A 22,714-nucleotide genomic window follows, 5' to 3' on the forward strand; every position below is an offset into this window, starting at 1 on the left:
TGGGGGCAGTCCATTACCTCTCCTCTTAGCACTTAATGTCTAACCTTGAGCACAGTCATTCCCACTTGTAAATTTCCTTTCTGTGCTTTCCCCACTGTTTGCCGGCCTTTGGCCATGGTCAAGGTCCTCAGCCTGGTCTCCTTCCATGTCTCTGCTTGTACGTCAATATTTGAGGGAAAAAGCCAAGTGCTCTATCATCTTCAGGTTTTCTCAGTCTGTCTCCTTAATCCTGGCCCTCCCCCAGCTCCAAGCCCTAAATCTCATAAATAACCTCAAAGGAAAGCCTTTACCTTTTCCGGAAGGAATCATCTTCCATTGTCTCCATCTGCTTTCACAGCGCCCTCTGTGACCTTGGGAGGTACACTCTTAAATGTAGACTCTGGGTCCATTTCCTCAACTGGTATAAACAGAAGATACCATTTCCTCGGATGAAAGACTGGATACTCTGACCTAAACATGTTTACTCTAGTTTCCCAGTAGGAATAAGCCAGAGACAATAAAATCAGCGGCCCCCATCAGTGTTCACATGAGACAAAGAATCTATCTTGTTAGTTTTGCACTGACCAAGAATAGTCCTTATAGGAAATGCTAACATTTTGAACACTGTTTTAATTTCAACTAGCACAGGAATACTTATTATTAAAGGACCAAATATATAACTCTGAAGCTAATCTTTTTAGCTTATACTCCATATGGAAAGTTTTTTAATGTTTTCTAGCTGCAATATGCTTCTCTTTAATCACTCACTTCCTCCTGGAGATTTTTCTTAACTCTTTGGAAAGATCAATTCCAGATTGTCTTCAGAGGAACTCTGACTTTCTCTACAAGCTCTGAGTTAAACGGTAGTATTAGACTGATAAAAATGTGTAATCTTTGACATGACTAAAACTAGGAAATTATTGTTTTGTTCTTTCTGTCACTAGTTTTGCCAGACATACATGAAAAAGTCTCATCTGCTGACTGGAGAGATCTTTTCTTTCTTTTTTTTTTTTTTAAAGAACTATTATTCATTTATAGAGTGATCACTTTATTTTGTTCCCCAAAAAATCTGCTTCTTAGCAGAAAGCTGATGGAAAAAAAAACATTGTTTAATAATGTAAAGGTCTGCTATTGAGTGGTTAGATTTATGTTTATGGTACAATAATTCTTGCTAATTAAAATGATTCTGGTTATAATACAAGAGATGTGAAGAGCATTGTTTACTTATCTTTTTAAAGAATGCTAAGATCTACAGGACACTGTAGCCTACCAGGCTCCTCTGTCCATGGGATTCTCCAGGCAAGAATACTGGAGTGGGGTACTGTGCCCTCCTGTTGGAGATCTTTCCAACCCAAGAATTGAACCCAGGTCTATTATGTCTCCTGCATTGGCAGGTGGGTTCTTTACCATTAGTGCCACCTGGGAAGCCACCCAAGATTAGTGCCACCCAAGATCTACAGGACACAAGAGGAAAGGAAAAGGATAATGGTATAAATTGGAGGAAATATTTTTTTATAATGTGTTCAACTACATGTCAGCTTCTTGAAGTTCGATGAGTCCTCGTATTGAAGAATGGATACCTCTTAGGTAGTGGCCACAAAGTACATTGACAGGAGGCCCTCAGGCTTCAAGCCCAAGTACAGTTAAGCAGCCACACTGGCTAGTTTGGTCCGTAACCAAAGCCTTCTCTAGCTAATCAACTTTAGAAATGTTTAAAATCCCTGGCCTTTCCCCCTAGAAAAACCTGTTACTCCTTTAAGTCAACAGATTTTTCTCCCCATCACTATTCATTTTTAATTCTACACACCAAGTAGCATCTGTCAAAATAATAGCAATAGTAATGATAGCAGTTCACATGGCTGTAAGCAGAGATTTCATAATATCTGCAGTGATCTCCTTGCTGAAAGAGCCTTATACAGAGCCTCACAGCATCACGCTTTTGCTGGATTCCAACTTCTTACACTTTTGCTCCTATGTTTACTAAGTTCAGTGAGGACTAACATACTTTCTATATTAGAAAATTGATATTGATAAAGAAATAGATGTGGCGGCCTGTAAAGTAAACATTTAAAATGACAACATAATGTGTTCAGTTAAGTCAAAGTTGAGCTTTTGATAATGAATGTTAAAACATTTTAGAGAAGTTTAAATAAAATCCAGATACTTTGTTTTCATAAACCAAATATTTTCAGTAAGTGTGCCCTTGTAACAATAATTTGAAATAAAATCTCTTACAAATCCCTTTATGTTGTAGTCATAAACTGGAAACCTTTAATTCACCATAAAATAATTTTAAGATGAAAGAAATTATCCTTTGACTATCAGTGATCAAATGTAATAAATAAGTTAATATCTTACATGTTTTTAATATTTAATTGAGTTTTTAGACTAGTTCATTGGCAGTTAAACTTCACCAAAAAACAATAGAAAGTAACAAAAGAAATGTGAATCAGTGGTAATAACATCCACCCAGGAGTTACCAGCCTATCCAGTTGTTGATAGGTAATTTTTAATACAGACAGTGTTGAATTAAAGATATGTCATTGTCTTTTGCACTTGACTGGCAGTCCGAAGGTTAAGACTGCACTAACAATGCAGGGAGTGAGGGTTCTATCCTTAGTCAGGGGACTAAGATTCCACATGCCATGTGGCACAGCCAAAATAAAATAAAAGACATGAAACTTCAACCAGAATAAAGGGTAGATACCTGCCAACCTAATTGTTGAGAAATTATATGTACTTGTATTCTTTTTTTTTTTTCTCTTAGAACTTCTATAAGACTGAACTGAACAAGGAAGAGATGTATATACGCTACATCCACAAACTCTATGATCTGCACCTCAAAGCACAGAATTTCACAGGTAATTGTGTCTTTTGACTTGGGTTGAGGGAAGTGGGCTGGTCTCTGTTATATTAAACATAATAATTCCTCTGTTTTTTAAATTAGAGCTGAAGACTCAACCATTTCTCCTTTTAAAATTGGAATTTAGAACTGGAATATATATGTTGTCTTTTCGTTACTATATCTCTTTGCATAGTTTTTTAGGGGTTGATTTTGGGATTGGTTTTTGGGCGGTTTATAAAATACACACCTAGCTTTTCACAGTCTGTTTAGAGTTAGTATTTCACCACTTCAAGTTAAATATAGGAACTTTATAACCTCCCCACTGTACATTGTAATAGTTATAAGCATATATGTATGTACCTATTATATTTACTCAGATATTTATCATTCCTGTTGCTCTTTCTTCACTCATGAAATTCTCAGTTTTCCTCTGTTAATGTTTTCATTCAACCTCTAGAACTTGTTCTTTTAGAACAGATCTAGTAGTGAAGAATTCTTTGTTGTCCTTCATCTTTATTTTACCTTCATCCCTGAAGGAAATGTTTGCTGGATATAGTTGGACAGTGTCTTTGTATCAGTACCTTAAAACTTTATTTTCTTCTGGCCTTCATTGTTTTTGATGAGAGCTGCAGTCATTTAAATTCTTACTCTGTATGTAATGTGTAATTTTCTCTGGTTGCCTTTAAGACTTTGTATTTGGTTTTCAGCACTTCAATTATAAAAAAAAAAAGGCTACCCTGGTTGGGTTTAGAGATCCAAGAGGCTCAGCAAACCCAACCAGGATAGACTTAAAAAAAATCATGCCGATATATGCTGAGCCTCTTTGATCTCTAAGGGCTTCCCTGGTGGCTCAGAGGTTAAAGCATCTGCCTGCAATGTGGGAGACCTGGGTTTGATCACTGGGTCGGGAAGATCCTCTGGAGAAGGAAATGGCAACCCACTCCAGTATTCTTACCTGGAGAATCCCATGGAGGGAGGAGCATGGTAGGCTACAGTCCACAGGATCATAAAGAGTGGGACACAACTGAGTGACTTCACTTTCACTTTCACTTTGGAGCTCTAAACATTTCTTTCACCAAATTTGGGAAACTTTCAGGCATTATTTCTTCAAATATATTTTCTGCACTGATTCTCTGTTTTGAGACTCCAGGTTTTATGGATGTTAGACCATTTGGTATTGTTCTATAATTTCCTGGGGTGCTGTTTTTGGGTTGTTGGTTTTTTTTTCTTCAATTTTTTAATTCTTTCTGTTTTTAAGATTGAATAATTTCCATTTATCCATTTTCAAGTCCATTGGCTCTTCTTTATCATTTCCATTCAACTACTGAGCCCTTCCAGTGAATCTTTAACATTTTAAATTTTTTATTATTTGTCTGAAAGTTTATTTAGCTATTTTTAATAGCTTCAGTGGTTTTGCAAAAATTTGTATTTTTGTCCTCATTTCACAAGTGTTCACTTTTACTTCAAGTAGCACGGTTATAATAGCGGTTTCATAGTATTTGCCTATAATTTCAACAACTGAATCATCTTAGAGTTGACATCTGTTAATTGCTTTTTCCTTTTGAGATTTATTTAGTTTTCCTGGTTCTCTGAATGTCAAGTAATTTTGGATTGTATCCCAGACATTTTGAATACTGTGAGATTCTGGGTTTTGTTAAAATCTTCAAAAAATCAATCCAGCTAAGTTCAGACCTAAAGTCCTGAGTTACCTTTTGAAGGTCAGTTTACTTTTCAAAGCCTCTGCAGCACTTTCGTGGTCTTCCCTGCTTGTGTGCCACCTGGGGAGAGCCTGCGACATGGACAGTTATCTATACCATAGTTCATTTATCAAAATCTTTGTTGTGTTGATTCTGAGTCATTCTATACATGTATAGCTTAGGGTGAGCCCAGGAAGTATACACATAATTTAAAAATTCCTTTCTCCATCTCCTTGCTCTCTCTGATCTTTCTCACTCTTAGTATCTCCCAAGGGCTCCTTTTCCTGATACTCTCGCTTAATCAGAGCCCGAGTACTCAGAGCCAAGACTTGATCCTCCACACTATGATTTACTATATATAGTCCGCCTCCCTGGTAGGGGAAAAGCAGTGAAAGAAAATAGAAAAATGGAAGCTGCTACTGCTGCCACTGTGACTGCCCCTAATGTCACAGTGCGGGTTTGCAGCTTTGTTCCTGGGACTCGGAGTGGACCAGAAGAATAGAAAGTACTCCATCCCACAGAAGGTCCTTTTCCCAGTTCTCTGACTAGAGGAACTTTTTCTGTCTGTTTTCCATTCGAAGTTACAGGAAACAGGGAAGGCTAAGCCTGGAGATATAAAAGGCAAAAAAGTAAAAACCAGGAGCTCACCACTCTGTCATCCTTCTTTGAGTATTGGTTTTCCTGTTCTGTCTACCTTCTCATTTACTTTTCAGAATTCTCTTATAGTTGCTTTATACATTCTATCTTGGGTTTTTAGTTGGATCCGTGAGAAAAATACACTAAAATGTGCATACTACATCTTAACTAGAATGAGAACCCTTTAACTGGATTTAGAAATTACAAGTCTTAGTCTTTTGGCACACTGTTCTTCCAGGGAACTCCTGAATCTTGGTTCCTCCCCCAGCTTTGAAAGAGTAAAGGAATGCTTTCTGAAGTGATGCTCATGTTCCCAGGATTTAAGCATGCCTCTAGCTATGGCTCCACTGTATCAATTAAGAGCATCACTTAAAAGTTACAAGTTCCCAGTTCTTGACTCAGACTGGAGACCTTTATGATATTTTTGATACCTCTCATTCATGAGGTGCTATTGGTTCTGCTTCCTAAAAATGAAAGCCATTTCCTTTCTTATTGTTTCCAGTTTCACTGCCTCAATCAGGCCTTCATCGTCTCTCTCTTGGACTGCTTCTTAACTATCCCGAGTTATTCACTAGAGCAGGGATCAGCAAACTTCAACCTGCAGCCCTGTCATCTGATTTTTTAAAGATTGTTTTATTAAAACTCCAGCCACACCCACTTAATTACATATTGTGTATGGTTGCTATAGCACTCAAAGGGCATAGTTGAGCAGTTGCAACAAAGACCGTATGTCCTACAAGCCTAAATTATTGACTGATCCTTTGAGAAAACTTTGTCACCCTCTTATCTAGATGTAGCTGTCAATTCATGTCTTCTACAAAGTAAAGCTCAAAGTCTTTATTCAAGGCCCATCATAATTGAAGCAACATCTATCCATTCAGCCTAATGTATTCTTGTTTACCTCTAATACTGTGTTCCTTCTTTTTATCCTTCAGAGCCAGCTCCTGTATCATCTTTTCCATGAAGTCTTTATCTTCCTTCTCTCTCCCTCACCAACTCAATGAGCTTGCACCCCCTGCCATGGGCTAAATTAATGTTTCCTACTCTTTTCCCATTGCAGTTTTTTCAGATTTCCATTCAAGTATTTATCATATCACTTTATTCATAGTTATATAACAAATGCGTGTGTGTGTGTGTGTGTGTGTGTGTGTGTGTGTGTGTGTTGATAAGTAGCTAGGTAGGTAGGTTGAGAGATCTTTAGTTGAAGGGTAAATTCCTTGAGGACAGAGATGATATTTTCTTCTTAGTCTTCTGAGTTCTTAGATTAGTGCCTAGCGCTGTGAGATTTAAATAAATGCATTACTAAGAATGCACTCAGATTTTTAACACCCCAAGAGCAGATTTTTCTCCTTTAATATTGTTAATTCCTTAATCACCAAGGAAGCCCCAATATCTCTTCACACAGATGTCCTGATAGTTTTGATTAAATAAACTAAGATTTTTTAGCTGACTCTGTTGTCTAGGAGTTTAAGTAGTCATTTTAAAGTAGTTTGTAGCTAATAGTAAAAAAATGGTGAACCTGTTTTTTTGTTTTTTTTATCTGTGATAAAACAATCTAGTAGACTTGTTTTATTTTGAAGCCCATGAAAGAAAAAAAAAAAAAAAAACAAGAACAGAAGAAATGAGAGATGGAAGTGAGGACAAGCTCTTGCAGATATGTAACAGATATATTTTGGTTTTCTGAAAGTCCAAATCTGTCAGCTTATATTTTGAAAACGTGTAAATCTTTTTTGCTTTAATTTGTTTACTCAGCTTGGAGTTTTTATGTTCCCCAAAGTCATGAGAACTAAGTTATTTTCCCATATAACATTTTACTCATTTCTTCTCTGTCCTCATTTTTGTGAGTCCTTTGAGGAAGTGGAATTGATGGAAAAACTTCTGTCTTTACAGGAGTTGGTTCTTATGGCTTAATCCTTTCCATCCCTCTGTGACAATGCCCTCCATTGCATGATTCATCTCCACATTTATCCTGCGTTACTTCTTTCTGCATATTGATGTCTTCCCTGCATACTTCTCAAAATGATGGAATGAGATGGCCCATATTTAGTTATGTGATGATAACCTTTTGTTCAAAATTATAAACACTTTTTAAAACATTGTTGGTAATTTTGGATGTGAGTCACCTTTCTCTTTTCAATATGTAATACAGTCTTCTAAAGATACATAGAAATAAACATGCAACATATTGTAATAAAACATCTTTGATGTGCTAATGTGTTACAAAAACCTCAGTAGTCTGTTGCTGACACCTCAGAGGCATACGTTTCCTCTAATGAAAAATTTCTGCAGTTTCCTTCACACACACCGTTTACCCCTAATATACATCGTTATCTTCTGGAATCAAATTCTGATCCAGGTGTAACTTGTTTTCACACTTTCCCACGTCACCCTTTGGTCATTTGTCAGCTTGCTCTGCTGGCTTGCCAGTTGTTGTTGTTCATTCACTAAGTCATGTCTGACTCTTTGTGACCCCACGGACTGACGCACACCAGGCTTCCCTGGTTTTCATTATCTCCTGGAGTTTGCTCAACCTCATGCCCATTGAGTTGGTGATACCATCCAACTATCTCATCGTCTATCACTCCCTTCTCCTCCTGCCATCAGTCTTTCCCAGCATCAGGTTCTTTTCCAGTGAGTCAGCTCTTCACATCAGATGGCCGAAGTATTGAAGCTTCAACATCAGTCCTTCCAATGAATATTCAGGGTTGATTTCCTTTAGGATGGACTGGTTTGGTCTCCTTGCTGTCCAAGGGACTCTCAAGAGTCTTCTCCAGCACCACAGTTTGAAAGCATCAGTTCTTTGACACTCAGCCTTCTTTATGGTCCAACTGTCACATCCATATATGACTACTAGAAAAACCATAGCTTTGACTAAACGGACCCTTGTCAGCAAAGTGATGTCTCGGCTTTTTAACACACTGTCTAGGTTTGTCATAGCTTTTCATCCAAAGAGCAAGCATCTTTTAATTTCATGGCTGCAGTCACCATCTGCAGTGATTTTGGAGCCCAAGAACATAAAATCTGCCACTGTTTTGACTTTTTCCCCATCTCTGTACCATGAAACGATGGGACCAGATGCTTTGATATTAGTTTTTTGAATGTTGAGTTTTAAGCCAGCCTTTTCCCTCTCCTCTTTCACCTTCATCAACAGGCTCTTTAGTTTCTCTTCACTTTCTGCCATGCAGAGTTCCAGGGAATAGCAAGGAGAGATAAGAAAACCTTCTTAAGTGAACAATGCAAAGAAATAAAGGAAAACAATAAAATGGGAAAGACTAGAGATCTCCTGAAGCAAATTGGAGATACAAAGGGAACATTTCATGCAAAGATGTATACAATAAATGACAGAAACAGCAAGGACCTAACAGAAGCAGAAGAGATTAAGTTGGCAAGAATACACAGAAGAACTGTACAAAAAAGCCCGCCAGTGGTTACTTCTTTTCCCACCCTTCTCAGGTGTAGCTCACCCACACCTGACCTTCCAGCCATCCCTTGGACCTCCCCAGGGCAAACATTGATTGAACAGCAGTTTACAGATTGGAAACACTTCATTACTCCCCCTTTTTTTCATTTTATTTATTGTGGCAAAATGTACATAACATAAAATTTGCCATCTTACCCATTTTTCAGTGTACACTTCAGTGGCCATTAAGTGCATTCATGTTGGGCCAGCATCACCACCCTCTGTCTCCAGAACTTCTTCATCCACACAATCTGAAACCCTGTACACATTCAACAGTAACTTCCATTTTCCCATCCCCTCATCTCTGGCAGCACCATTCTACTTTCTCTCTGTGTAAATTTGACCTTCATTGCCTTTTCAGTCCCTCCCGGTGGGCAGTTGAGATGGGGAAGGGGTTCCCTCTGCCCACCCCACCCACTATTCCACCTTTACGCTGTGGTATGGTTAGTCTCAAGGATATTTTTTGAGCACTCGGGGAGAAACAAAAGAAATCTGAGAGGCAAAGATGATCATTCTGGAGCTGTGTCATTAAGAGAAAATAAGAATTATTCAGCAGCTAAAGGCTTCAAGGAACAGTCTGTGAAGGACCTCAGGTGTCGGTTGGTGTGATAAGGGAGAGGAATCTTTGTTCAGGTGACAGGAGCAAAGAGTGTGGACAGAAAAACAAAGATGCCCTTGGGGTTTTCTTAGATACTTGGCATTATAAGGGTATGTGGGTAATTAAAAATTAAGAAGTGATCTCAGGAGGCCTCAGGGAAAATGAGGACGCTGTTCAAATACAGCACAGCTCTGATGATCTTGTTATCATCATCGTCTTTTTTGTCCCCTGCAAAGCAGTCTTCCATGGCAACCCACCTCGTGGAGGATTTGGCTGCTTCTACATCCACCGATTAATTGACACCCTCCAGCAGACATTCGCTCTGTCCATCTCACCCCAGGAAAGGGCCTGTCCCGTGTCCACGCAGTGGAAGGCACCTGTGTCCCTGACAGGCAGCTGCCTCTGGATCAGGATGTATCATGTTTCATTCAGTAAAAGTGATGATGGAGTCGAGGGGCTGGAGGTTTTTTAGGGAGACAGTAGTAGGCTCCTTCTTACCCATCATAAGTGGGGACATTGGGAAAATGTGAGTAGAAGGACCAGATCGTGGGCAGCCTTCTGTGTCACTTTAGGAAGTCTAAATTCATTCTGTTGTTAATAGTTACTGAGAATCATTGACTAGTTTTAATCATGGGAGCAATGTGATCATTTGCAGTAAAGAAAACTTGTATTAATAACAGCTTGCACACTGAATGCTGGTGGATAAGAGACTGCTGGTGGGTGATGAAAAGTTTTGGCTGCAATCATTGAAGTTACTGGGTTGAGCTCACCAAAGGTAATTGAAGAGGAAAATACAGCCAGAACCTGTGCCTTACAGGACTTCTACACTTAAGAGACAAGAGAATAGTGATGGGGACCCAGGCCTTTCTTATCACAACTATATTTTATACATTGAGATGGCCAGATCACAGTACTGGAATGTAACATGTTACTTAGGAGCTTTATGTGTAGTTATCCTTAAAGCAAATAAGTGAAGAAAAAGAATTACCATTTATAGATATTGTATTAAAAGTTACTACTGTGTCTTTTCAGACATGTGTGGGGATGGTAGGTAAATGGATATCTAACATAAGGTTTTATCATTTTATTCAGTTTAGTAAATAAGTTGGCTGTTATAGTGTCAGGTGAAAAAAATTATTATAGTCTTTCGTCGGGGACAGTGAATTCTGGTTCCCATTCTTGATGTATTTGGCCGTATTTATGGTTCAGGAAAAGAAGAGACTGCAGAATGGCAAGTATCCTATTAAATACATTACCTGTCAACCATGCTTAAACCTGTGGGTCACCGTTTCTATGCACATGTATAGAATGTCGTCCCTTTACATGTTTCCCCAGGAAATTCCCACTACACCAAACATGTCATGACTTTAGTAACTATTACTGAAGATTTGTGGGGCCAGCCAGAGGGGGTGTCAGAGTACACAGCCCACACACTTTGTTCCCTCTCTCTCTCACACACACACATTCTTCTTATCCAATACTTTTACCCTTTGTGGTCCTTTCTCTGTTGGCTATTAATAGATTTTAAAAGTTTTTCTTCTCTGAATTCAGCTTTTCTCTAGCTTTTCCCCTTCTAAATTCTGTCTGTACCCTGATACCCCCCACACACATATACAATAAGTCCCCTACATATGAACTTTGCAAGATGTGAACATGTGTTCCATCAATGTCAGCGTGAGTGAAATGGCAACTTGCCCTCCGTCTCCTATTGCTAATGATCCTTCAGCTCCGCCATCTCCCACCTCCTCTCCCTTCTCCAGTGAGTAACTCTTCTTGCCTGTTCACTCGATGCCAGCCCCTGTGTGCCAGCTGTTGTACCATACTACTGTACTTTCAAAGTACTGCACTTTAAAGATGTTTCTTTATTTTTGTGGTTTTTTTAATGTATTATTTGTAAAAAGTATTATAAACCTATTACAGTACAGCACTATAAAGCTGATTATGTTTGTTGGGTACCTAGGCTAACTTTGTGGACTTATGAGCAAATTACACCTAAGAACACACTCACAAAACAGAACTCATTTGTATATAGGGGACTTACTGTGTCACTTTCACATTTTTCAGCCTTTTATTAGCCAAGAGAATTGAGCTATCACCTTTTGTTTCTTAAGCATGCCCTTTTTTGCCAACAAAGATCCATATAGTCAAAGCTATGGTTTTTCCAGTAGTCATGTATGGATGTAAGAGTTGGACCATGAAGAAGGCTGAGTGCTAAAGAATTGATGCCTTTAAAGTGTAGTGTTGGAGAAGACTCGAGAGTCCTTTGGACAGCAAGGAGATCAAACCAGTCCATCCTAAAGGAAATCAACCCTGAATATTCATTGGAAGGACTGATGTTGAAGCTTCAATACTTCGGCCATCTGATGTGAAGAGCTGACTCACTGGAAAAGAACCTGATGCTGGGAAAAATTGATGGCAGGAGGAGAAGGGAGTGACAGAGAATGAGATGGTTGGATGGCATCACTGACCCAATGAACATGAGTTTGAGCGAACACCAGGAGATGGTGAAGGACAGGGAAGCCTGGCATGCTGCAGTCCATGTGGTCTCAAAGAGTTGAAGACAACTGAGTGACTGAACAACAACAAAGCATGCCCTATGGAAACTACGCATAGTCCCCTGCCACGGAATTTACCAGTGAACCTATGTAGCAAATGAAAGCATGTCTCCCCTACATTTTGAACCAGCCACAGAACTATCCTTAAACATTTTGATTATGCCAGTACATATGAATAGTAGGGGGAAAAATAGATGGGAAGGAGAGAAAGAGAAAACAAAGAGAACCAAAATATCAAACACAAGTCTCCAGTAATTCCATCTCCCGGGGCGCTTCTCATTCATTCACCTTCCATTGCATGTGTCCTGGACATGTGTTCTTCAGTATCATGAAATTCAGAAAAAAAGTACTTAATCCAGCTTGTCCCGAACCAGCTACACTGGGGTCCTGTCTCGATCATCACCTTCCTGTTTATCTTTCAGAGGCTGCATATACGCTGTTGTTATACGATGAGCTGCTGGAATGGTCTGACCGGCCCCTCCGGGAGTTCCTGACCTACCCCATGCAAACGGAATGGCAGCGCAAAGAGCATCTGCACCTCGCCATCATCCAGAACTTTGACAGAGGCAAGGTAAGTGGCCCCAGTCACCTGTGTCCCTTCCCAAGGTGACTGTCACATTTCCTTTATTTCTAGTTCATTGATGGCCACCTCTTCAAGCAGAGACCTTCAAATTTTCAGTGTGCATTAACGACTCCCAAGAGTTGCCTGAAATTAAGATTCCCAGGCCCTACTCCTGCAAATTTTGATTAAGTAGATCTGGCTTGGACCAGGGGATTCTGTGATTTTAATGAGGACTCCAGAAAATTCCAGTGTGTATGAACTTGGACCCCACCTTGAGAGACCCTCATCTAGAGGTTTCAACATTCAGACATTTTATTATCTGAAAAACCATTATCACACCTCCCCTACCTCCCCAAATTGGCACATAGTAATCTGTCCCAGTCCACTTTTTTTAAGGTGAAATAAATGAAACTAAATTTATTTACAGAATTTTATGACATCCCGTCATATATTCAGAGTTGCCATGGGGTGTTGAAAACCTCCCTGAGCTAATAAAGCAATTCAGCATGTCACCTCCCTGCCACCTGCTCCCTCTTCAAGGGTTTGCAATGCTCTTGAAAAGAAACATGAATCTGACCCCAGTTGATTTGAACACTTGGATGCTTTGGTGATACATGTCTTAGATTTAAATATATCTTTCAAAGTGCCAAGGTTAAACAGGAAATGAAGATACACCAAGTGGCTGTCATTCTTTTATAAAACATAATTGGGTACTCCTAAAAATTTGATGCAAGGGAATTGCTTCTTTCCTATCCTCTTCTATTATTTATCTAACTATACTGACATATCGTTCATTATGTTAATAGCAAAGAAATGCCTCTGTGTCCTCCTGCAGTAAACTTTCCACCTATAAGATAAGATGTTACAGAACCTGGCCCATTCCCAGGAGTCTGTGCTTTATGAGGACTTGGAGACTATGGCCCATGGGTCAAACAGCTCACTGCCTGTTTCAGTTCAGCCCACAAACTAAGAATCACTTTTACATTTTTAAATGGTCAAAAGAACTCAAAAGAAGAATGCTATTTGACCTGTGAAAATTATGTGAAATTCATATTTCAGTTGTCAATAAAGTTTTATTGGAACACAGCCAAGCTCATGTGTGTCTGCGGATGTTTTCATAGTTTAATGGCAGTTGTGACGAAGGTTGTATGGCCCATAACACCTAAAGCATTTACTGTTTGGTGGAAAAATTTGCAGACACCTGAGCTAGATGAAAGAATTTTTGCATTTCTGCTGAGAGTAACCAGCTGGCTTAGACCCTTACAGTTTACAAGTACGCTTGGGCCAACAAGGGATCCACTGAGCCATCTGTGGATAATTGGACCGTAGGGGTCAGTGGCAGTTCCTCATACCCTATCCCTGAGGGGCCGCTCATTCATCTCCTTGGCCATTGTGGAATTGCAGTTATTTCAGCATGATCATTTTGTTTATTTTTTACCTATAAATTATTACTTTATTTTTTTCATTTTATTGAAGTGTAGTGATTTACAATGTTGTGTTAATTTCTTCTGTACAGCAAAGTGACTCATCTGTACATATATATATTCTTTTTCATATTCTTTTCTATTTCGGTTTGTCATGGGATGTTGGATATAGTTCCCTGTGTCACACAAGAGAACCTTTTGTTTATTCATCCTGTACGTACTAGTTTTCAGCTGCTAATCCCAAACTCCCAATCCATCTATCCATTCCTTCCCCACCCCCGCTTGGCAACCACATGTCTGTTCTCTATGTCTGTGAGTATGTTTTTGTTTCATAGATGTGTTGATATGTATTGTATTTTAGATTCCACATAAGTGATATCATATGGTATTTCTTTCTTTGACTTACTTCACTTAGCGTGATGGTCTTTAGGTCCACCTATATTGCTGCAAATGACATTATTTCATTCTTTTTGATGGTTGGCTAATATTCTAATATATATGTGTGTGTGTGTACACCACATCTTCAGGATAATAGTTTTGAAAAGATACCAGGAAATGTTGTTTTTGCACCATATGTTAATGACTTGTAGGTTATCATTTTCAACACTCTAAATATTTTAGATAATGAACTTGTTAATTACATGCTATTTTCAGGCTTAAAATTGCAGTGGTACCATTAAGGGTAGGTTTTAAAGGTTAAGAAGTAAGGCTTGATCATCTGAGAGCGATCCCCTCTTGACCTCTGGGTGGAAATTAGTAAATGCCATGAGATTGTTAACATTTATGTCATTCATTTGTCCACAGTGTTGGGAGAACGGCATCATCTTGTGCCGAAAGATTGCAGAGCAGTACGAGAGTTACTATGATTACAGAAACCTGAGCAAGATGAGGGTAAGGTACCTGCATGCATCCTAATCAGGTTATGGAATCCTTTTTTAGATTAACTTTCCCACATGGTGCTAGGAAGTCAACTTTGTGATCGTCTTGGTGTGTCTTGTAGAAAGCTTTTGAAAGATACCTTTCCTCTCAAGCATACTCCTCTATTTATCCAGAGAAATAGCATGTTGACCTGTGTGATGCTTTTGATTAATATGCAAAATGTAAGCTGTTGATCTATTCTAAACACTACATCTGAAATATAAAATTTAACCCAGGATTAATACTTTTTGTTGGAAGAGCTTCTCACTTGCACACAAATCTCAGTAATATTCCATTCTTAGTCCCATAATCTGTGCAGTAAAATAACAGAAATGGCTAGCTGATGCATTTTGAAAGATTTGGGGGCTAACTTCTGTAGGTATCAAATCTTTTTAGCTTCAGAAATATGTTTTTATTTGCTAAAACTGAAACCAAGGTCTTAGTACTCAAGAGCTCAAGGAGTTTAATATTCAGTGTCTCTAGATGAAATCTTTTATATTGAGGTGGCCAAAAAGTTCGCTTGGGTTTTTGTGAAACATCATACAAAAACCCAAATGAATTTTGGCCAACTCAATACCTTCTCTTCTTGAAGGTTCAAGCAAGTCTCTCTGGTACTCCACATCCTTATTCTTGTCAGGTCAAACATTTGGTATCATCTTATTAAATTTAAGCTCTTCAGGGCTTCTAAAACAGGATCATCAGATTATATATATATATATGCATATACATATATATTTTTTTTAAATGATGATATTGCCTTTTCATTCCAAGGTAGCAATATAAGAGATGATACTCATAAATCTTTAACAACCCAGTATCCCTTATACCACAAGTAACTTCTTCCTCTGGCAGGAGCTAGCCCTGTACTTTGGGCATACTATTTCATGTAAGGAGTTCATCGACATTTCTCCTAACAGGAAAACCAAGGAGGAAAAGCCTTGTTTTAACTTCAGCCCATCACACTGGCTTTGGCAGGCACTGCAGTTTCATATAAAAATGTCCCTGTGCTTCTCTTTGCATCCTGTCCCCGGAACAGAAGTGAGGTTACAATGTTTACCTGTGAGGGCCCTTAGGTGCCATAGTCACTAAGATTTTTATAAACCCAAAGCTTTACACTTCATGCCAAGTGCTCTTTTGGGTGCTGTTACTGGGGGCAGAGAAAGGGGAGATATTTCCAGTTGCAATATTAGTCTTTCTCTGGAAACCCTGGGGATGATAATACCATGAATGGAAAACCATAATCTTTATGTACTTCATGCTTCTAACCCCATCAAAGACACACTTAAGAGCCTTCAGCCCCCACAGCTCTTGCATTATGGGCCCCATTTGGTTTGTTGGTTTATCCCTGTTCAACCTGTACAAGGTTACATCTTCCAGATGTCCTGAATTACCATGACCTAGGAGAACTGAATGCTCAGGTGATTACAAGAATTCTCCAGAAAGATTTTGCCTCTAAGAGTTCATGTTAATTTTTATTGTGAAGAAAATATTTTGATAGACTATGTGCATAGAAATAATTTCCTCTGGTGAGGACATGTAGTAACATACTTGATCCTTTAAAGCAGAGGTCAGGAAACTGAAGCCTGTGGACCTCACAGAACTGAGTAGTTATGACAGGGACCAGGTGACTTGTAAGGTCTGAAATATTTATTGTCTGGCCATTTACAGAGTAAGTTTGCTGATCTCTGCCTTAAAGCATAGAAAAGGAGTCAACCTTCTTTTCTGCAAATGGAACTAAAGTGACATTCTCTTTTTTTTATAGAAGAAATATCCTCTTCTATAAAGTGGTAGCGCTAAAAGATGAGATAAAATGATTAAAATGCCCCCTGTTCTTTGCTAGATGATGGAGGCCTCTCTGTATGACAAAATTATGGACCAGCAACGTCTTGAACCGGAGTTCTTCAGAGTTGGATTTTATGGGAAAAAGTTTCCATTTTTCTTAAGAGTAAGTAATATACTACTTAATTTGCTTTCATGCTTCCAATATAGATATCCCAATCAAGCAAACTAAGATATGAATGACATATTTTCCTTTTAAGGCAGGTAATAACATCACAAGATTCTCTTTTAACTTTAGTTTGCAAACACCATACTTAAATAGAATGCCTTGTTTTGAATAATTTCCCAAGATCTCAAACAATCAGTTGAATTTTCTTCCTACATTTCAAAGCTTATTATATTTTATGAGCAATCTTTGGCAATTACAGTTGTATCCCTTGTATAATTGGTAGCATTACTTCTGTTCAGCCGGCAATTTCCATAGAGTTAGTCTTAGAGAAAAATGGTGGGCGCTATAGGGCCTGGGAGTTGCAAACTGCAGAAAACACGACAGTTTCACATCTTGTGGAAACTCTGCCTCCAGGCTCCAAAGGACCATTGTATGTCCTAGCTGACTTTAAAAAGATAAATGCCACCCAGCAAAGAGATTCAAGTTATTGCTAGTAGGAACTACTTCTACAAAGGGAAATTTTCGAGACTTTCCAAGGTACCTGCTGCTGCTGCTGCTAAGTCGCTTCAGTCATGTCCAACTCTTAGCAACCCCATAGACGGCAGCCCACCAGGCTCCCCCATCCCTGGGATTCTCCAGGCAAGAATACTGGAGTGGGTTGCTATTTCCTTCTCCTTCAAGGTACCTACCAGATAATAAAATATTTGACTCCATTCTTACCATTGTTCACATTCGGCCAAGTAGTCTCTTATGTGCTGAAATAACTTACGTAACATTTCAGTTTGTAACATCTCATTTATACTCACCTAATGAGACATGCTGGGCTGGATGAAGCACAAGCTGGAATCAAGATTGCCGAGAGAAATATCAATAACCTCAGATATGCAGATGACACCACCCTTATGGCAGAAAGTAAAGAAGAACTAAAGAGCCTCTTGATGAAAGTCAAAGTGGAGAGTGAAAAAGTTGGCTTAAGGCTCAACATTCAGAAAACTAAGATCATGGCATCCGGTCCCATCACTTCATGGCAGATAGATGGGGAAACAGTGGAAACAGTGGCTGACTTTATTTTTCTGGGCTCCAAAATCACTGCAGATGGTGACTGCAGCCATGAAATTAAAAGACGCTTACTCCTTGGAAGGAAAGTTATGACCAACCTAGATAGCATATTAAAAAGCAGAGACATTACTTTGCCAACAAAGGTCCGTCTAGTCAAGGCTATGGTTTTTCCAGTGGTCATGTATGGATGTGAGAGTTGGACTGTAAAGAAAGCTGAGTGCCAAAGAATTGATGCTTTTGAACTGTGGTGTTGTAGAAGACTCTTGAGAGTCCCTTGGACTGCAAGGAGATCCAAGCAGTCCATCCTAAAGGAGATCAGTCCTGGGTGTTCATTGGAAGGACTGATGTTGAAGCTGAAACTCCAATACTTTGGCCACCTGATGCGAAGAGCTGACTCATCGGAAAAGACCCTGATGCTGGAAAAGATTGAGGGCAGGAGGAGAAGGGGACAACAGAGGATGAGATGGCTGGATGGCATCATTGACTCGATGGACATGGGTTTGGGTGGACTCAGGGAGTTGGTGATGGGCAAGGAGGCCTGGCGCGGTTCATAGGGTCGCAAAGAGTTGGACACAACTGAGCGACTGAACTGAACTGAACTGAACTGAAAAGCATTGGTAAGGACGAGAATGCACCTTCCCCAGCAACTAAGGAGGAGTGTCTGGAATAATTTGTAACATTGAGTGAATTCATTACAAATTTTAAATCTTAAATATCTTCCTTTAGCTTTTGGTACCTATGAATAGATACAGGATGGGGGTACTTGAAGGAGGACAGAGAGGAGAAACATTTGACTTCATTGCTTCTTTAATAATCCTTAACATATCTGCCTTTCAGAATGAAGATATGTGTGTGTGTATGTGTGTGTGTGTGTGTGTGTGTATATATATGTATATATATATGTATGTATGTATGTATAAAATAACTAAACACCACAGGCAAAGATTCACTTAGTATCAAATTAAACAAATGCTCAAATAGCAAATCAGTCATCTAACTGAAATAACCATGTATTTGGGTACCACACAGACCTAAGTAAAATATCTTTTCTGGGTTGAGGATCCACATGACGGACATGCCACATTGTTGGCTCTGAAGATGGACCTGCCTGCAGACAGAGGAAAGCTTGATTCCAAATCAAAACTAGTGGCAAATTCAGAACACTTGCTGAATTTGAAAGACTGTGTCTTGAAAGTGGACACGCCGGTCCTGGGCTGTCATCGGCCACCTCCTGCAGAGTGCAGGGTCTGGGTCCAAATTCTGAAGGGAAGGAGGGACATTCTGGAGCTGTGAGCAGCTCAGAGGGCTGGAGACCCCACAGCAGGGCCCAGACATGATTCTTATGCTGCAGACCACCCCTTCCTCTCTTGGCTCAAAATAATGCAGTGATTCTGTTTTTTTCCATATCATACTCAGGGCTACCTGATCTATTACACACAGTAGATACAGTGCTTAGGGACCATAATATTCTTAGATGGTTCATAAAACTGTTTTCTTTTAAAACTCAGAAGAAAACAGTGAACTTTCAGGTTAAAGAAAATGTTAAAATATATATTATAGTGTATATTATGGGTGTGTGTGCACACTGTCATGCCCGACTGTTTGCGACCCCATGGTCTGTAGCCTGCCAGGCTCCTCTGTCCATGGAATTTTCCAGGCAAGAATACTGGAGTAGGTTGCCATTTCCTCCTCCAGGAGATATTCTCAACCCAGGGATTGAACCTGTGTCTCCTGCATCTCCTGCATTGCAGATAGATTCTTTATCTGTTGAGCCATCAGGGAATCCCATAGTGTATACTATACACTAGATTGTTATTTAATAGTGTGTATTGTACATTAGGTTATTATTGATATATTTGTCTTTATACCAAATGAGTCATACAGTATGATTTTTAATATTTTTAATAAGGAAAGCAGCCCATAAAAGTTGTATTGTAGCCCTGACAAATTGTGAATTCAGTTAATAAGTGTATTATATAGTACCCTAGATCTCTATCGTGTATGTGTGATTAGTGTTAATTAAAAGTGTAAAGATTTTTAAAAATCAGAAGTAGTTTCAGTTCAGTCGCTCAGTCGTGTCTGACTCTTTGCAACCCCATGAACTGCAGCACGCCAGACCTCCCTGTCCATCACTAACTCCCTAAGTCCATCCAAACCCATGTCCATCGAGTCGGTGATGCCATCCAGCCATCTCATCCTCTGTCGTCCCCTTCTCCTCCTGCCCTCAATCTTTCCCAGCATCAGGGTCTTTTCCGATGAGTCAGCTCTTCGCATCAGGTGGCCAAAGTATTGGAGTTTCAGCTTCAACATCAGTCCTTCCAATGAACACCCAGGACTGATCTCCTTTAGGATGGACTGCTTGGATCTCCTTGCAGTCCAAGGGACTCTCAAGAGTCTTCTACAACACCACAGTTCAAAAGCATCAATTCTTGGCACTCAGCTTTCTTTACAGTCCAACTCTCACATCCATACATGACCACTGGAAAAACCATAGCCTTGACTAGACGGACCTTTGTTGGCAAAGTAATGTCTCTGCTTTTTAATATGCTATCTAGGTTGGTCATAACTTTCCTTCCAAGGAGTAAGCGTCTTTTAATTTCATGGCTGCAGTCACCATCTGCAGTGATTTTGGAGCCCAGAAAAATAAAGTCAGCCACTGTTTCCACTGTTTCCCCATCTATCTGCCATGAAGTGATGGGACCGGATGCCATGATCTTAGTTTTCTGAATGTTGAGCTTTAAGCCAACTTTTTCATTCTCCACTTTGACATTCATCAAGAGGCTCTTTGGTTCTTCTTCACTTTCTGCCATAATTTTAAAGGGAATTTGGCAAATTAGAAGATGTATCAGCTAATAAAATGAATTTTGTTAATATATCAATTGGAATAGATCAATATATCATCTTTCTTTTGAAAACAGCTTTTCTAGAAATAAATGGTATTTCCTTCTAAATAAAAGAGAAGCGTCACCCTCTATTGGTTTCTAAATGGCACTGCACCCTTCAGAATCATGGGAGTAGACTTTTTAAGAAATCCGGTTCTATCTAGTCTGTTCTTTGATTTAAAAACAAATATCAACTTTAAAAATTTCCTTTCATTGTGTGATCAATTTCCAGATAATTTTTAAAGCTCAAATAAATTGATATGTTTGTGTGATTGAGGTAGCTTTTTTTACCCTCATGGAAAATGAATTCTTTATTGACAGTGTTTAAATGCATAAAATATCTTTGAATAGTGATTTGTCTGAGGAGAATGACTGAGGTCAAGGATGGGAAAGATACTTACTTTTTGTTGTATGCTTATACCATTTGGGAATTTTTTATCCCATAGGTATATATTTCCTTTTTAAAGAAAGACAGTTTTAAAAATTAACTATTAACAAATTGTTGTTGTTCAGTCACTAAGTCCTGTCCAACTGTTAGTGACCCCCATGGACTGCAGCATGCATGCTTCCCTGTCCTTCACCGACTCCTGAAGTTTGTTCAAACCCATGTCTGTTGAGTCAGTGATGTCATACAACCATCTCATTGTCTGTTGCCCCCTTCTCCTCTTGCCCTCTCTTGCCCTCAATCTTTCCCAGCATCCAGAGCCACACAAAGACATGTACACAAGTATTCACAGCAGCATTATTCACAATTGCCTAAAAGTAGAAACAGTCCAAATGTCCATCCACTGATGAATGGATACACAAAATATGGTATAGCTATACAATGGGATATTCAGCAATAAGAAAGGAATAAAGTACTGATAATGCTACAAAATGGGTGAACCTTGGTAATATTATGTTAAGTGAAAGCAGCCAGTTACAAAAGGCCACATGTTATGTAATTCCATTTATATGAAATGTCCAGAATAGGTAAATCCATGGAAACCAAAAGTAGATTAGTGGCTGCCAGGTGCCAAGGGGAGGAGGAGCTGGGGCGTGACTGCTAATGGGTACAAATTTCTTTTTGCAGTAATGAAAATAATCTGAAATTACATAATGCTGATAGTTGCACAACTCTGTGAAAATACCAAAAACAACTGAATTGCATATTGTAAAAGGGTGAATTTTATGGTTTGTGAACTATATCTCAAAATTGTGGTTTTAAAAAATAACTGATGGAAAGAAAGCTTAACTCCTTTTATTTTTCCATAACTCAAATATCAGGCCCCAAATTTATGTTTATTCCAAAATGATTTCTTACTACCTTTGAATAACCTTACACTTAGAAGCATTCCCCTGATTTTACAAACTGTTGTGACGTCTAAGCATTGCTTTAGGACTGTTTCAGTTTTCAGATACTTATTTGGGGACTTCAGTAATATGCAAGAAGGTATGTATTGTTTTATTTTATCAAGCAAATTTATTATATTTAATTTTTTAATTTTATATTGAGTATAGTTGATTTACAATGTTGTGTTAGTTTTAGGTATACAGCAAAGCAATTCAGTTATATGTATACATGTATCTGTGGCTCAGATCATGAACTCCTTATTGCCAAATTCAGACTTAAATTGAAGAAAGTAGAAAACCACTAGACCATTCAGGTATGACCCAAATCAAACCCCTTATCACTTACAGTTATACAATGGAAGTGAGAAATAGATTCAAGGGATTAGATCTGATCGAGTGCCTGGAGAACTATGGACGGAGGTTTGTGACATTGTACAGGAGGCAGTGATCAAGACCATCCCCAAGAAAAAGAAATGCAAAAAGGCAAGATGGTTGTCTGAGGAGGCCTTACAAATAGCTGAGAAAAGAGAGGTGAAAGGCAAAGGAGAAAGGGAAAGATATACCCATTTGAATGCAGAGTGTCAAAGAATAGCAAGGAGAGATAAAGCCTTCCTCAATGATCAACGCAAACAAATAGAGGAAAACAACAGAATGGGAAAGACTCGAGATCTCGTCAAGAAAATTAGAGATACCAAGGGAACATTTTATGCAAAGATGGGCACAATAAAGGACAGAAATGGTATGGACCTAACAGAAACAGAAGATATTAAGAAGAGGTGGCAAGAATACACAGAAGAACCATGCAAAAAAGATCTACAT

The 22,714-nt window shown here is 39.0% G+C and overlaps 1 protein-coding gene across 2 annotated transcripts in view; it reads left to right on the forward strand.

Annotated features, from left to right (window-relative positions):
* The window catches only part of DOCK4 (dedicator of cytokinesis 4), a 482,101-nt gene that overhangs the window by 420,601 nt on the left and 38,786 nt on the right, over nucleotides 1-22,714 (forward strand). For both annotated transcript variants that reach the window (XM_081537146.1, XM_081537147.1), the window contains 4 exons: nucleotides 2,747-2,840; nucleotides 12,193-12,341; nucleotides 14,561-14,647; nucleotides 16,515-16,619. In XM_081537146.1, coding sequence (XP_081393272.1) covers nucleotides 2,747-2,840; nucleotides 12,193-12,341; nucleotides 14,561-14,647; nucleotides 16,515-16,619 — 435 coding nt within the window. The remainder of the gene's footprint in view (nucleotides 1-2,746; nucleotides 2,841-12,192; nucleotides 12,342-14,560; nucleotides 14,648-16,514; nucleotides 16,620-22,714) is intronic.

This window comes from Giraffa tippelskirchi, chromosome 10 (genome assembly GCF_054371585.1).
Source record: "Giraffa tippelskirchi isolate mGirTip1 chromosome 10, T2T-mGirTip1v1.2.pri, whole genome shotgun sequence".
NCBI classification, from domain to species: domain Eukaryota; kingdom Metazoa; phylum Chordata; class Mammalia; order Artiodactyla; family Giraffidae; genus Giraffa; species Giraffa tippelskirchi.